Consider the following 12500-nt stretch of genomic DNA (forward strand, 5'->3'; position numbering starts at 1 on the left):
GCTCTCAAAGGAGATGGAAGATTAGCACTCTCATTGGTTGATTGAATGTTACAATCAAACCATACCTACGGGTAATTAAGCTACTTCAGACCAACCCATTTATTTAGATGTGCGTCGGGCGCCGGTATAATAGCAACAGAGCCAGAGATCCGCCCACAAAGCTACTTGCGTTTCAGACCGTTCTAATAGGGCCCTAAGAGTTGTAAAGGTTGATATGATGTTATCTTTATAGATCTAGATGTAATAGAGTTCTCTAAAGAGGTCCTCTGGTTCCCAGGGCATCGCGGCGGACTGCAAGAGGGTGACGGTGCTCAAGTACTTCCTGGAGGCGCTCTGCGGACAGGAAGAGCCTCTGCTGGCCTTCAAGGGCGGGAAATACGTCTCCATGGCGACCGGCCCGTCCCTCAACCCCTGGACGGAGCACGGGAAGAAGCAGGAGTCCCCGGAGAAGGTGCTCCACCCTATGGGATTAAACCAGCTCCACCCTATGGGGTTAAACCAGCTCCACCCTATGGGATTAAACCAGCTCCACCCTATGGGGTTAAACCAGCTCCACCCTATGGGGTTAAACCAGCTCCACCCTATGGGATTAAACCAACTTCACCCTATGGGGTTAAACCAGCTCCACCCTATGGGATTAAACCAACTCCACCCTATGGGATTAAACCAGCTCCACCCTATGGGATTAAACCAGCTCCCCCCTATGGGATTAAACCAGCTCCACCCTATGGGATTAAACCAGCTCCCCCCTATGGGATTAAACCAGCTCCACCCTATGGGATTAAACCATTTCCCCCCTATGGGATTAAACCAGCTCAACCCTATGGGGTTACCCAGCTCCACCCTATGAGATCAAACCAGCTCCGTCCTATGGGATTACATAGCGTCTGGGAGGAGGGGGTGTTCCAGTCCACTCTGGACTGGTTGATGCTCTAACTCCCCTGAGCCCCCACAGGGTAGAGGATCCTAGAGGGTCCGGCCACACAGAGGGGTGTTCTCTGGTCCTCAATGACAACGACCGTTGGCCAGAGGAGCAGGTAAGAGAAGAGTCTCCCTGACCTCTGACCTCTGACCCCAGGGGGACGACGTCATTGTGGAGGCGGAGTCGTCTCTGTCCACCTCGGAGGACGGCGAGGCGGAGGACGACATCAGAGAGCTGCGGGCGCGGCGCAGCGTGCTGACCAATAAACTGGCCGAGCAGCAGAAGAGGCGGGACAAGATACAGGTAAGGCCCGCCCCAGAACACAGAGTGGACCAAAAATACCAAAAAGGTATTTGCTCTTTCGTAGTTATGACACGTGCACTGGACTAAAGTGTGTGGTCCAATCACATTGCTCCATTGTCGACTGTCACTCATAGCACAGTTATTGATTGCTAGCTTTGGTTAAGGCATGCAGGCCTGCTGTCACTCAACAAAGCTGTACCCTAACCCCGCCCTCTCTCCCCAGGCCGTGCTGCAGACGGGAGGGCAGCTGCAGCTGGAGGTGCGGCCGTACTACCTGGTCCCGGACACCAACGGCTTCATCGACCACCTGGACGGGCTGCGCACACTGCTGCGCTCAGCCGCCTACGTCCTGGTGGTGCCGCTGATAGGTGAGGCCCTGGGCACGTCCTGGTGGTGTGACCAGGTGATGGGTGTGACCAGGTGATGGGTGTGACCAGGTGATGGGTGAGACCAGGTGATGGGTGTGACCAGGTGGTGGGTGAGACCAGGTGATGGGTGAGACCAGGTGATGGGTGAGACCAGGTGATGGATGTGACCAGGTGATGGGTGAGACCAGGTGATTGGTGAGACCAGGTGATGGGTGTGACCAGGTGATGGGTGAGACCAGGTGATGGGTGTGACCAGGTGATGGGTGAGACCAGGTGATGGGTGTGACCAGGTGGTGGGTGAGACCAGGTGATGGGTGAGACCAGGTGATGGGTGAGACCAGGTGATGGATGTGACCAGGTGATGGGTGAGACCAGGTGATGGGTGAGACCAGGTGATGGGTGATACCAGGTGATGGGTGTGACCAGGTGATGGGTGTGACCAGGTGATGGGTGAGACCAGGTGATGGGTGTGACCAGGTGATGGGTGTGACCAGGTGATGGGTGTGACCAGGTGATGGGTGAGACCAGGTGATGGGTGAGACCAGGTGATGGGTGATACCAGGTGATGGGTGTGACCAGGTGATGGGTGTGACCAGGTGATGGATGTGACCAGGTGATGGGTGTGACCAGGTGATGGGTAAGACCAGGTGATGGGTGTGACCAGGTGGTGGGTGTGACCAGGTGATGGGTGTGACCAGTTGATGGGTGTGACCAGGTGATCGGTGTGACCAGGTGATGGGTGTGACCAGGTGATGGGTGTGACCAGGTGGTGGGTGTGACCAGGTGATGGGTGTGACCAGGTGATGGGTGTGACCAGGTGATGGATGTGACCAGGTGGTGGGTGTGACCAGGTGATGGGTGTGACCAGGTGATGGGTGAGACCAGGTGATGGGTGTGACCAGGTGATGGGTGTGACCAGGTGATGGGTGTGACCAGGTGATGGGTGTGACCAGGTGATGGGTGTGACCAGGTGATGGGTGTGACCAGGTGATGTGTGGGGCGTGTGGGGGCTCTGACACGCCTCCTCTGCCCCTCAGTGATCACGGAGTTGGACGGCCTCGCCAAGGGCCAGGACGGCTTCGGCGGCGGCGGTAACTATGGCAACGGCGCCCACGTGCGGGCGGTGCAGGAGAAGGCGCGGCAGGCCGTGGCCTTCCTGGAGCGCGGGTTCGAGGCCCGGGAGCCCGGGCTGCGGGCTCTGACCAGCCGAGGGAACCAGCTAGAGTCCATCGCCTTCCGCAGCGAGGACACCTCTGGGCAGCAGGTAGGGGGCGGGGCCAGGGCGGGGGGCGGGGCTCACAGGGTGGGGGAGGGGCGGGGCGGGGGGCGGGGCTCACAGGGTGGGGGAGGGGCGGGGCCAGGGCGGGGGGCGGGGCTCACAGGGTGGGGGAGGGGCGGGGGCGGGGCTCACAGGGTGGGGGAGGGGCGGGGCCAGGGCGGGGGGCGGGGCTCACAGGGGGAGGGGAGGAGCTCACAGGGGGAGGGGAGGGGCTCACAGGGGGAGGGGCGGGGCTCCCAGAGGTTTGACGGAACTGTCTCCTCAGGGCAACAACGACGACGTCATCCTGTCCTGCTGCCTCCACTACTGCAGAGACACCAAGGACGTCCTGCCGGAGACCACAGGTACTGGGTACTACTGGGTACTACTGGGTACTACTACTGAGAGTACTGCTACTGGGTACTACTGCTGGGTACTACTGGGTACTGCTGGGTACTACTACTGAGAGTACTGCTACTGGGTACTACTGGGTACTGCTGGGTACTACTGGGTACTACTACTGAGAGTACTGCTACTGGGTACTACTGCTGGGTACTACTGGGTACTGCTGGGTACTACTGGGTACTACTACTGAGAGTACTGCTACTGGGTACTACTGGGTACTGCTGGGTACTACTACTGAGTACTACTGGGTACTACTACTGAGAGTACTACTACTGGGTACTACTGCTGGGTACTACTGGGTACTGCTGGGTACTACTGGGTACTACTGGGTACTACTACTGGGTACTACTACTACTGTACTATTAAGTGTACTTCTACTAAGTATACTACTAGGGTTAGGGTGACGACTACAGGGGTCCTGAGGACGCACAACCGCCATCAGGACACACAACCGTCCTGATGCTGGTTGTGTGTCGGTCCTGATGGCGGTTGTGTGTCCTGATGCTGGTTGTGTGTCCTGATGCTGGTTGTGCGTCCTGATGGTTGTTGTGTGTCCTGATGCTGGTTGTGTGTCCTGATGCTGGTTGTGTGTCGGTCCTGATGCTGGTTGTGTGTCCTGATGCTGGTTGTGTGTCCTGATGGCGGTTGTGTGTCCTGATGCTGGTTGTGTGTCCTGATGCTGGTTGTGTGTCCTGATGCTGGTTGTGTGTCGGTCCTGATGCTGGTTGTGTGTCCTGATGGCGGTTGTGTGTCCTGATGCTGGTTGTGTGTCCTGATGCTGGTTGTGTGTCCTGATGCTGGTTGTGCGTCCTCAGGTGCGGTGCGGCTCCACAGGGAGGTGGTCCTGCTGACTGACGACCGTAACCTGCGGGTCAAAGCGCTGACCCGCAACGTCCCGGTCCGCGACATCGCCGCCTTCCTTAGCTGGGCCAAGGTGGGCTGAGGGGCCCGCCCGAGCCCCCGGGGGCCGCCGCCGTACACCGCCCACCGCTGGGACAGCGGGGGAGCAGAGGAGACGCTGGGAGGAGAGGGGAGGGAGGAGGAGAGGGGAGAAGGAGGAGCCACCTCTTGAAGCCCAGGAAATCCCTGTCCTGAAACCCAGGAAGCGTTGGAACTGATCAGCCAGCGTTTAGTTTACCCAGCTGCCCTCTCTTGATGAGCGTCTGTGTGTGTGTGTGTGTGTGTGTGTGTGTGTGTGTGTGTGTGTGTGTGTGTGCGTGTGTGCGCGTGCGCGTGTTTATGGATCTGCTGTCTCCTCCGTGCCCGACCCTAACCTCCTCGTGAGATCGGGAGAAGAGAAGGGGGTGTGGTTTGGTTGGAGGGGGTGTGGTTTGGTTGGAGGGGGTGTGGCCTGGTCCATCCACAGCTAGAGTTTGATTCAGATCACTAGAAGGAGTTGATTCAGGCTCCGGTAGAACGAGAGCACAGCAGCACTCAGAGAGAGAGCAGCACTCAGAGAGAGAGCAGCACTCAGAGAGAGAGCGATTAGGACCACAAGGAGTAGGGTTAGATGGTGACATTTCACCTCAGAACTCCTGGAGACATGAGGCTGCACACAACACAACAACACAACAACAACACACCACAACAACAGAACAAAACAACACAAAAACAGAACAGAGCAACACAACAGAACAACAACAGACCGGACGCAGGTTGCTGGTCTCGTGTGGGAGAAGACCACCGACCTAAAGGAGGGTTGGTTTGAGGTGAAGTGCGTCCTCCCGGCCTTCACCTCCTGGACTGAAGAAGAGGACCTGGTTTCCTGTGTCCGCAGAAAGGCCTAACAGTCCTCGTTAAGGGAGGCTGACCTCGTTAACGGAGGCTGACCTCGTTAACGGAGGCTGTCCTCGTTAACGGAGGCTATCCTCGTTAAGGGAGGCTGACCTCGTTAACGGAGGCTGACCTCGTTAACGGAGGCTGTCCTCGTTAACGGAGGCTGACGTTTTGTGATTTCTCTCCATCAGCAGAGGGGTTTATGTTTTATAGTCTTGTTTGATTCAGTTCTTTATACCGCTCTTTAATTCGTTGTTCATTTGTACCTGTCTGTTGGTCTCATGGTTCACATGCTGGACCTCTTCTCGGGATCCCACATCCTCCCTTGTTGGTTTCAGTTCGACCAATAAAGGTTTCTAGCGGTTCTTACCGTTCTTTGATTGGAAAGACTTTCCCTCTAGACGAGTAGTTTTAGATCTTTATTTATTTGGCAGCGGGGCTGCGGACGACGTCTTTAGGAAACGTCTCTTCCTCTGTTAGTCGTGTACATTAGAGGGATAAGGTTCGGCTCACATAGAAGTCGTTTTCATTGACTTTTTGTTTCCCATGTTTTGTCTTCCTTTCTCTTCAGTTCGACCCTTACCCTCATTAAGTCGAGCATCACCCATCACCCATTTCAAGAGTTAAATTAGCTCATTCAGTTCAATCAGCTCATTCAGTTCAATTGGCTCAGTCAGTTCTCTAGCTTAAGAAATAAAGGTATGTTGTACTAACTATAGAATCTGTATCCTTTGTTACGTATCACATTTTTGTCTGGCTTCAAAATAAATCTATATCCAGTGCATGTTAAGAATGATTGATTGCTTACCTGCATGGTTTTAGTGGCACACCTTTTGTATTCAATGCAGTCAGGTCTGGTCCGAAGCGCGTTGTCTGGTCAGTCTGCTGATACGTCTACTGGGTTCTGGATAGACCTCTGGTTAGTATGGTTAAACACCAGTTGTGTTACTTTCTGTGCTTTTATGGACTACTCTTTTTGTTGCGCTCAAAACTTCTCCATTTGTCAAAGGATAATAAAATAACCATATGGAAAATGTATTTCTGTTGTCATTTTGTGTGGAAAAAGCCTCACTTACCTCAAAGGTATCATTTCAGAACAATCATACAAAGCCCACAAATAAAAGTTTGCCGGAAATCCTTCATACGATAAATAAAACTACAATTTATATTATTTTTAAGAACCGTCTGATTTAATGGGCTATTCACTTTTGAATTATAAAATTTAAAACTCATGCAGCTCTGATTTAATTCCTCTGAGATGCATGTGCGCCACCTGGTGGTTGATATAGAGATGGATACATATATATTTTTTATTAAAACCCTAGCAAATCGTTTTCCCTTAAAGCTATTATACACAACCTTGGTCTGGAATAACTTCTAATATCTGAAGACGATGGACTACCTAAGCAGATAGCGTGCTGTTCGAATATGCGTATCGTTATACTGCCATTAAATGTTCAAATCCTATAAACACATTAGAATTGGCAACGTTTGCGTGTACGTGTGTCTGTGTGTGTGTGTGTGTTTGTGTGTGTGTGTGTGTGTGTGTGTGTGTGTGTGTGTGTTCTGCAGCCTATCCTTCTACATCATTTACACTGTCCATTCTGCGCCTGGATACAGCTCTGATTCACATCACCACTACAACGGGGCTACCGGGCGACCAATCACAGTCCACAGATCCCTGTTCTGCAAAGTGATTGGTTTTCCGGTCTTCAGCTTGTTGTGAAATGCCCATCTTTAACCCCTTAACGGCCGTGTTGAAAACTGCAAAGGCATGCTCTATATTTGCAGGGCACGGCAGACCACTCTCACTAATCCTACACTAAGTGTGTTTACATTGCATAAGTGTGTTATATTGTCTTCGTTCCAAATCCATCAATTAACCCCTAAAAGTTATTTAAGGGGTTATTGCACGTTTTACTGCAACAAATAAAACGAATGTATTAATGTTATACATTTAGCCCCAATGATGTGCACATTTAATCGAAACAACATGTGTGTCAACTTGGCGCCCAAGGAGTTCATTTTGAGTTCACAAAACAACAACAATAAAATGGTAATATACCTACGAAATATCCATGATGTTTTAGAGGGCTGGCAGAAGTGAAATGCATGACAGCTCTAGATATAACCTTATTGTGATAGGAGTCTGAACACACCCAGCGAATCAGGTGTAAGGGAGCACATTTCGGAAAGTGTCCTCATTAACAACGATGATAGTAATTCTATACATCGGTCGAATGGGTAACTTGCTGCCTTTTAAAATGTAAGTCTTGAGCCTTCTATTTATGGTCGAGGCTGAATTTAGAATGCAACTGTTAATCAGATTAGAAGCTCAGCTTCTAGATGTACATGATGACCACAAAACACACGCACAGAGAGAGAGAGAGAGAGAGAGAGAGAGAGAGAGAGAGAGAGAGAGAGAGAGAGAGAGAGAGAGAGCAAGAGAGATATATATCTTATATATCTTAATGATCGTAGGTTAAGTGGTTTTATCGCTGTGTGTGTCTGTGTGTGTGTCTGTGTGTGTCTCTCTCTCTGTGTGTGTGTGTGTGTGTGTGTGTGTGTGTGTGTGTGTGTGTGTGTGTGTGTGTAGTGTACGTGTACGGGCTGGAGGTCGCAGCGGTGGAGGAGCAGGGAGGGGGATGATCACAACACAGTGAAGGTGGAGCTCGTCCTCCTCAGGTCATGAGGACCTAACCTCCGTAACCATGGAGCTGGAGGACCGGGCGCCGGAGGACCGGGAGCCGGAGGACCGGGAGCCGGAGGACTCTGCTCCCCTCACGGCGGTAGGTGATTCCTTCCGTCGCCATCTTCTGGGATGGACTGCCTAACTTTGCTAGCTGCCGTGTAGCAGCGGCAGCTAACCCCAGCAGCGGTCCTCTCAGACCCGGGGACTAGGACCCCTCCGACCCGGGGACCAGGATCCCTGAGTGGCTCTGGAGGACCAGCTGTCTTCAGGACATGTCGCTTCTGTTCGCTTGCTGTTCCGCTATGTGGTTTTACTGGATCGCACTGATTTCTCTTCCCTCTGTCGTTACCCTGCAGTGACCTCAGTCTGGATCCAGCAGAACATGGACGGTTCCTCCTCCAGACCCGAGCCTTGTTACCGGGTGAGTTGACCCCACATGTTGGTGCTGCTGCTCCCCGGACGCGGAGCTCACCGGCCAGTAGGCTGTCCTGGACGAGCCGCTGGATGCTAGTGGAAGTTGGCCAGAACTTGTATTGGATCGCCTTGAGTCGTGTCCTCTCGGGTGTGATCACTGCACCTTCATGTAGCCAGCTGTTTTAGCTTCATGTAGCCAGCTGTTTTAGGTTCATAGCCAGCTGTTTTAGATTTATAGCCAGATGTTTTAGCTTTTTGTAGCCAGCTGTTTTAGCTTCATGTAGCCAGCTGTTTTAGCTTCATGTAGCCAGCTGTTTGTACCTTCAAGTAGCAAGCTGTTTTAGCTTCATGTAGCCAGCTGTTTTAGCTTCATAGCCAGTTTTTTTTAGCTTCATGCAGCCAGCTGTTTGTACCTTCATGTAGCCAGCTTTTTTAGCTTCATGTAGCCAGCTTTTTTAGCTTCATGTAGCCAGCTGTTTTAGCTTCATGTAGCCAGCTGTTTTAGCTTCATGTAGCCAGCTGTTTTACATTCATGTAGCCAGCTGTAAGTGCCACTCCCTCAGACTAAGGATAGAATAGCCATGGACATGTTTGTACCATGACATGCGTACATGAATGCACCGTGACATGAGTGCAGCTTATTAGGTGTACATGAATGCACCGTGAGATGTGTACATGAATGCACCGGGACAGGTGTACATGTGGTTTAACACATAGGATTCGATCTGGCCTCATATATGTGGTTTTAAGTGCCGGTTAATAATGAACAAAACAAATGTAGTTTTTCCTGGGTTTGGGTCCTGGTCGCGCCGTGCGTTGTTCTAGGTTGTTGTTGAGCCAATATTGGGAATATGAGAATGCATACAACTCAATTTTAGCGTGAACACACAATCAGCCGGTCGGTGTAGCGGTCGATACGGTGAGTCTGTACCACCGCGAGGCTAATCTAGAGCTGCCAGACGCCGCCCACCGGCTAGGAGGCCAGTTAGAACTATAGGGGGAGACATCAAATCAATGGACAGTGCTGATGGGCCACTAGCATCGGCCTGTAGTAGGACCCCAGGGAAGAGCTCTGGTCCTTTAGGTTTACAGCTCATTCTCAGGTTTACAGCTCATCCATCCTGTAGGTTTACAGCTCCTTCAGGTTTACAGCTCGTCCAGGTTTACAGTTCCTCAGGTTTACAGCTCATCCTTCAGGTTTAGAGCTCCTCCAGGTTGACAGCTCATGCTTCAGGTTTACAGCTCATCCTTCAGGTTTACAGCTCCTCCAGGTTTACAGCTCCTCCTCAGGTTTACAGCTCCTCCAGGTTTACAGCTCCTTCAGGTTTACAGCCCCTTCAGGTTTACAGCTCCTTCAGGTTTACAGTTCATCCTCAGGTTTACAGCTCCTTCAGGTTTACAGCCCCTTCAGGTTTACATCTCATCCTCAGGTTTACAGCTCTTACAGGTTTACAGCTCATCCTTACTGTAGGTTAAGTCTGTCTCTGATATCAATGCATGATCTCCTTATCAATACAAAACTGTGTGCTTTCAGACAGCTTCCGAGAAGTTTTTTACGTATTCCCATCTGAGGAAGAGTTGAGAGCCTCGTCAGAGCGCCCGGAACGCCCGGAACGCCCGGACTCCTCTGCAGTGTCTGAATATCAGTCCCTCTTCCCGTTCTCCGGCCTGGAGGAAGCAGGGTAGGTCTCCTCTCTCTGGATCCTGACAGACTAATATCCTCCCAACATGTTCTGATGATTGTATATATTTTATAGATGATATTTTTTGAGTTAAAAAATACTACATTAAGTGGTCATTAAGCCACAATAAGCTTGTAACCAATTTCCACACAACCTGCTCCGCTTAACGTGAGAGAGTGTAATGAACTCCGTCTCCATTGTTATGTACGACATCAGTCCGTACACCAAAGTCCCTCTCGCTCTCTCTCTGAAGGGTCCACATGGAGCAATCAGAACTCTGACTCCTCCCTTCTCTTTGTGGCTCCTCCCCTCTGTAGGCCCTTCTCGTTTGGCAGATGACTCCTCCCCCGCTCCGCTGTAGCCCAGAGGCCAGGTAGCGGATCAGGGTCGGGTCGGGGGCCGGGGGTCGGCAGGATGCCGTCGTCCCTGCGGGCGGGCAGCCTGAAGGACCCCGACGTGGCAGAGCTCTTCTTCAGGGACGACCCAGAGAAGCTCTTCTCTGACCTCCGCGAGATCGGCCACGGCAGCTTCGGCGCCGTCTACTTTGTACGTCGGTTCGAATCCCGCTTGGGTTCTGTCGGTGAGGGTCCTGAGACTCAGACGGGGGTCTCTAGACCTTTAGGGGGGCAGAGGTTCTGTCGCTGGGGGTCCTGAGAGTCTGGGGGTCTCCAGTCCTTAAGGGGGGCAGAGGTTCTGTTGCTGGGGGTCCTGAGACTCAGACGGGGGTCTCTAGACCTTTAGGGGAGCAGAGGTTCTGTCGCTTGGGGTCCTGAGAGTCTGGGGGTCTCTAGTCCTTTAGGGGGGCAGAGGTTCTGTCGCTGGGGGTCCTGAGAGTCAGACGGGGGTCTCCAGTCCTTAAGGGGGGCAGAGGTTCTGTTGCTGGGGGTCCTGAGAGTCAGACGGGGGTCTCTAGACCTTTAGGGGGGCAGAGGTTCTGTCGCTGGGGGTCCTGAGAGTCAGACGGGGGTCTCCAGTCCTTAAGGGGGTTGGGTTAGGGTTAGCCTCTAGGGTTCTAGACAGTTGGATCTCCAAGAGCTTTTACACGATTTTGCCTTCATCTACCTGACTTAACTTCTTAATGAGCAGAATAGCATGTCTTTCTATTTTGTATGAATACATGTATGAAACATTGTGTCGTGTTTCCCGTCCCTGGAGGCTGTACTGATTGTTTCACGTCCTTCAGGCCAGAGATGTGCGGACCAACGAGGTCGTGGCCATCAAGAAGATGTCCTACAATGGAAAACAGTCCAACGAGGTGAGTCTTCCTTGGACCTCACCGCAACCAAAACAGCCTCCTATTGGTGGAGAGGATTTAGGTTAAATCCTAACTAAAAGAACGATGAGCTTAGTTTGGTACCCTGGTGTTCCTTACACAATAGAGTATCTATAAAGGCTCTGGAGCCTCCATCTGTGCTCAGAATAATAATCGTAATCTTTCCCCAACCGGAAAGGGGCGTTTCACTCTCTTTCGCTTCATCTTAGTTTAGACCAATCATGTTGATGTGTAAGCCTCAGAGAGTAGAGCTACAGACCGGCTAAGACCAGCCCTCGGTAGAACTCTGGGTGAGGACCCCCCCCGACGCCCCGACCCCGGGGGGGGTGAGGAGTGGCCACACAGCCCCCGACAGCCCCCTTTAGTCGATGTAAACAACATCATCATCGGAGTATTAGGCCCAGGGCAGCATCCCATAGGCTGAGGCGGAACCGTCTGATTGGCTGGTCCTTCTCGCTGCGTGCTTCTCCCCCTGTGCTCCTGCTGCTGTGGTTTCCTCATCCTGAACGTGTTCTCCCACTAGTCTGGCTAGGCAAGATCTGGTCTGCAATCCCCCCCACGGCCACACCAACTCCCACTGTGGAGCACACACGCACACACGCACACGCCACACGTACACACGCACACACACCACACGTACACACGCACACACTCACACACGCCACGCGCACACACGCACACACGCACACGCCACACGTACACACACACACACACACACACACACGCACACACACACCACACGCACACACGCACACGTACACACGCACACACGCACACACGCCACACGTACACACGCACACACACCACACGCACACACTCACACACGCCACGCGCACACACGCACGCACGCACACACACGTACACACACAGAGCAGCGCTGGGCTGAGGCCGTGCTGCTGTCTACGTAGCGGCAAACCACTGAGATTAGCCCTAATCTGATTAACCACACACACACGCACACACTCAAACTCACACTCACTCACTCACTCACTCACTCACTCACTCACTCACTCACTCACTCACTCACTCACTGACTGACTGACTGACTGACTGACTGACTGACTGACTGACTGACTGACTGACTCACTGACTCACTGACTCACTGACTCACTCTCACTGTGTCCCTGATACGATGCAAGGTGTCTTCCTTACCCTTTGGAGGCCTGATGGGATGTGTTCTTATGGCCTAGTGTGCAGCCCTGTGAGCCTCCCTTGATGAGCGATGTGGTGGAGCTCAGAGATCCCCCTAACCCGCTGTGTCCTCAACAGAAGTGGCAGGACATCATAAAGGAAGTGAAGTTCCTGCAGCGGATCCGCCACCCCAACAGCATCGAGTACAAAGGCTGCTTCCTGAGAGAGCACACAGCCTGGGTGAGGGCACGCACGCACGCACGCACGCACGCACGC

General features: G+C 52.6%; 2 protein-coding genes across 2 annotated transcripts in view; both read left to right on the forward strand.

Moving 5' to 3' along the window:
- The window catches only part of smg6 (SMG6 nonsense mediated mRNA decay factor), a 26212-nt gene extending 20174 nt beyond the window's left edge, over window positions 1–6038 (forward strand). The window contains 6 exon segments of the mRNA XM_079738960.1: window positions 278–451; window positions 1079–1225; window positions 1449–1593; window positions 2631–2857; window positions 3138–3216; window positions 4072–6038. Of these exon segments, the coding sequence (XP_079595086.1) occupies window positions 278–451; window positions 1079–1225; window positions 1449–1593; window positions 2631–2857; window positions 3138–3216; window positions 4072–4199 (900 nt within the window). The 3' untranslated portion in view covers window positions 4200–6038.
- Window positions 6039–7683: 1645 nt separating this feature from the next.
- The window catches only part of LOC307077410 (serine/threonine-protein kinase TAO1-B-like), a 20875-nt gene continuing 16058 nt past the window's right edge, over window positions 7684–12500 (forward strand). Inside the window, exons 1-6 of the mRNA XM_079738826.1 lie at window positions 7684–7821; window positions 8081–8145; window positions 9673–9820; window positions 10138–10366; window positions 11004–11075; window positions 12363–12464. Coding sequence (XP_079594952.1) covers window positions 10235–10366; window positions 11004–11075; window positions 12363–12464 — 306 coding nt within the window. The 5' untranslated portion in view covers window positions 7684–7821; window positions 8081–8145; window positions 9673–9820; window positions 10138–10234. The remainder of the gene's footprint in view (window positions 7822–8080; window positions 8146–9672; window positions 9821–10137; window positions 10367–11003; window positions 11076–12362; window positions 12465–12500) is intronic.

Source organism: Pollachius pollachius (assembly GCF_949987615.1).
Source record: "Pollachius pollachius genome assembly, chromosome: 6".
NCBI lineage: Eukaryota > Metazoa > Chordata > Actinopteri > Gadiformes > Gadidae > Pollachius > Pollachius pollachius.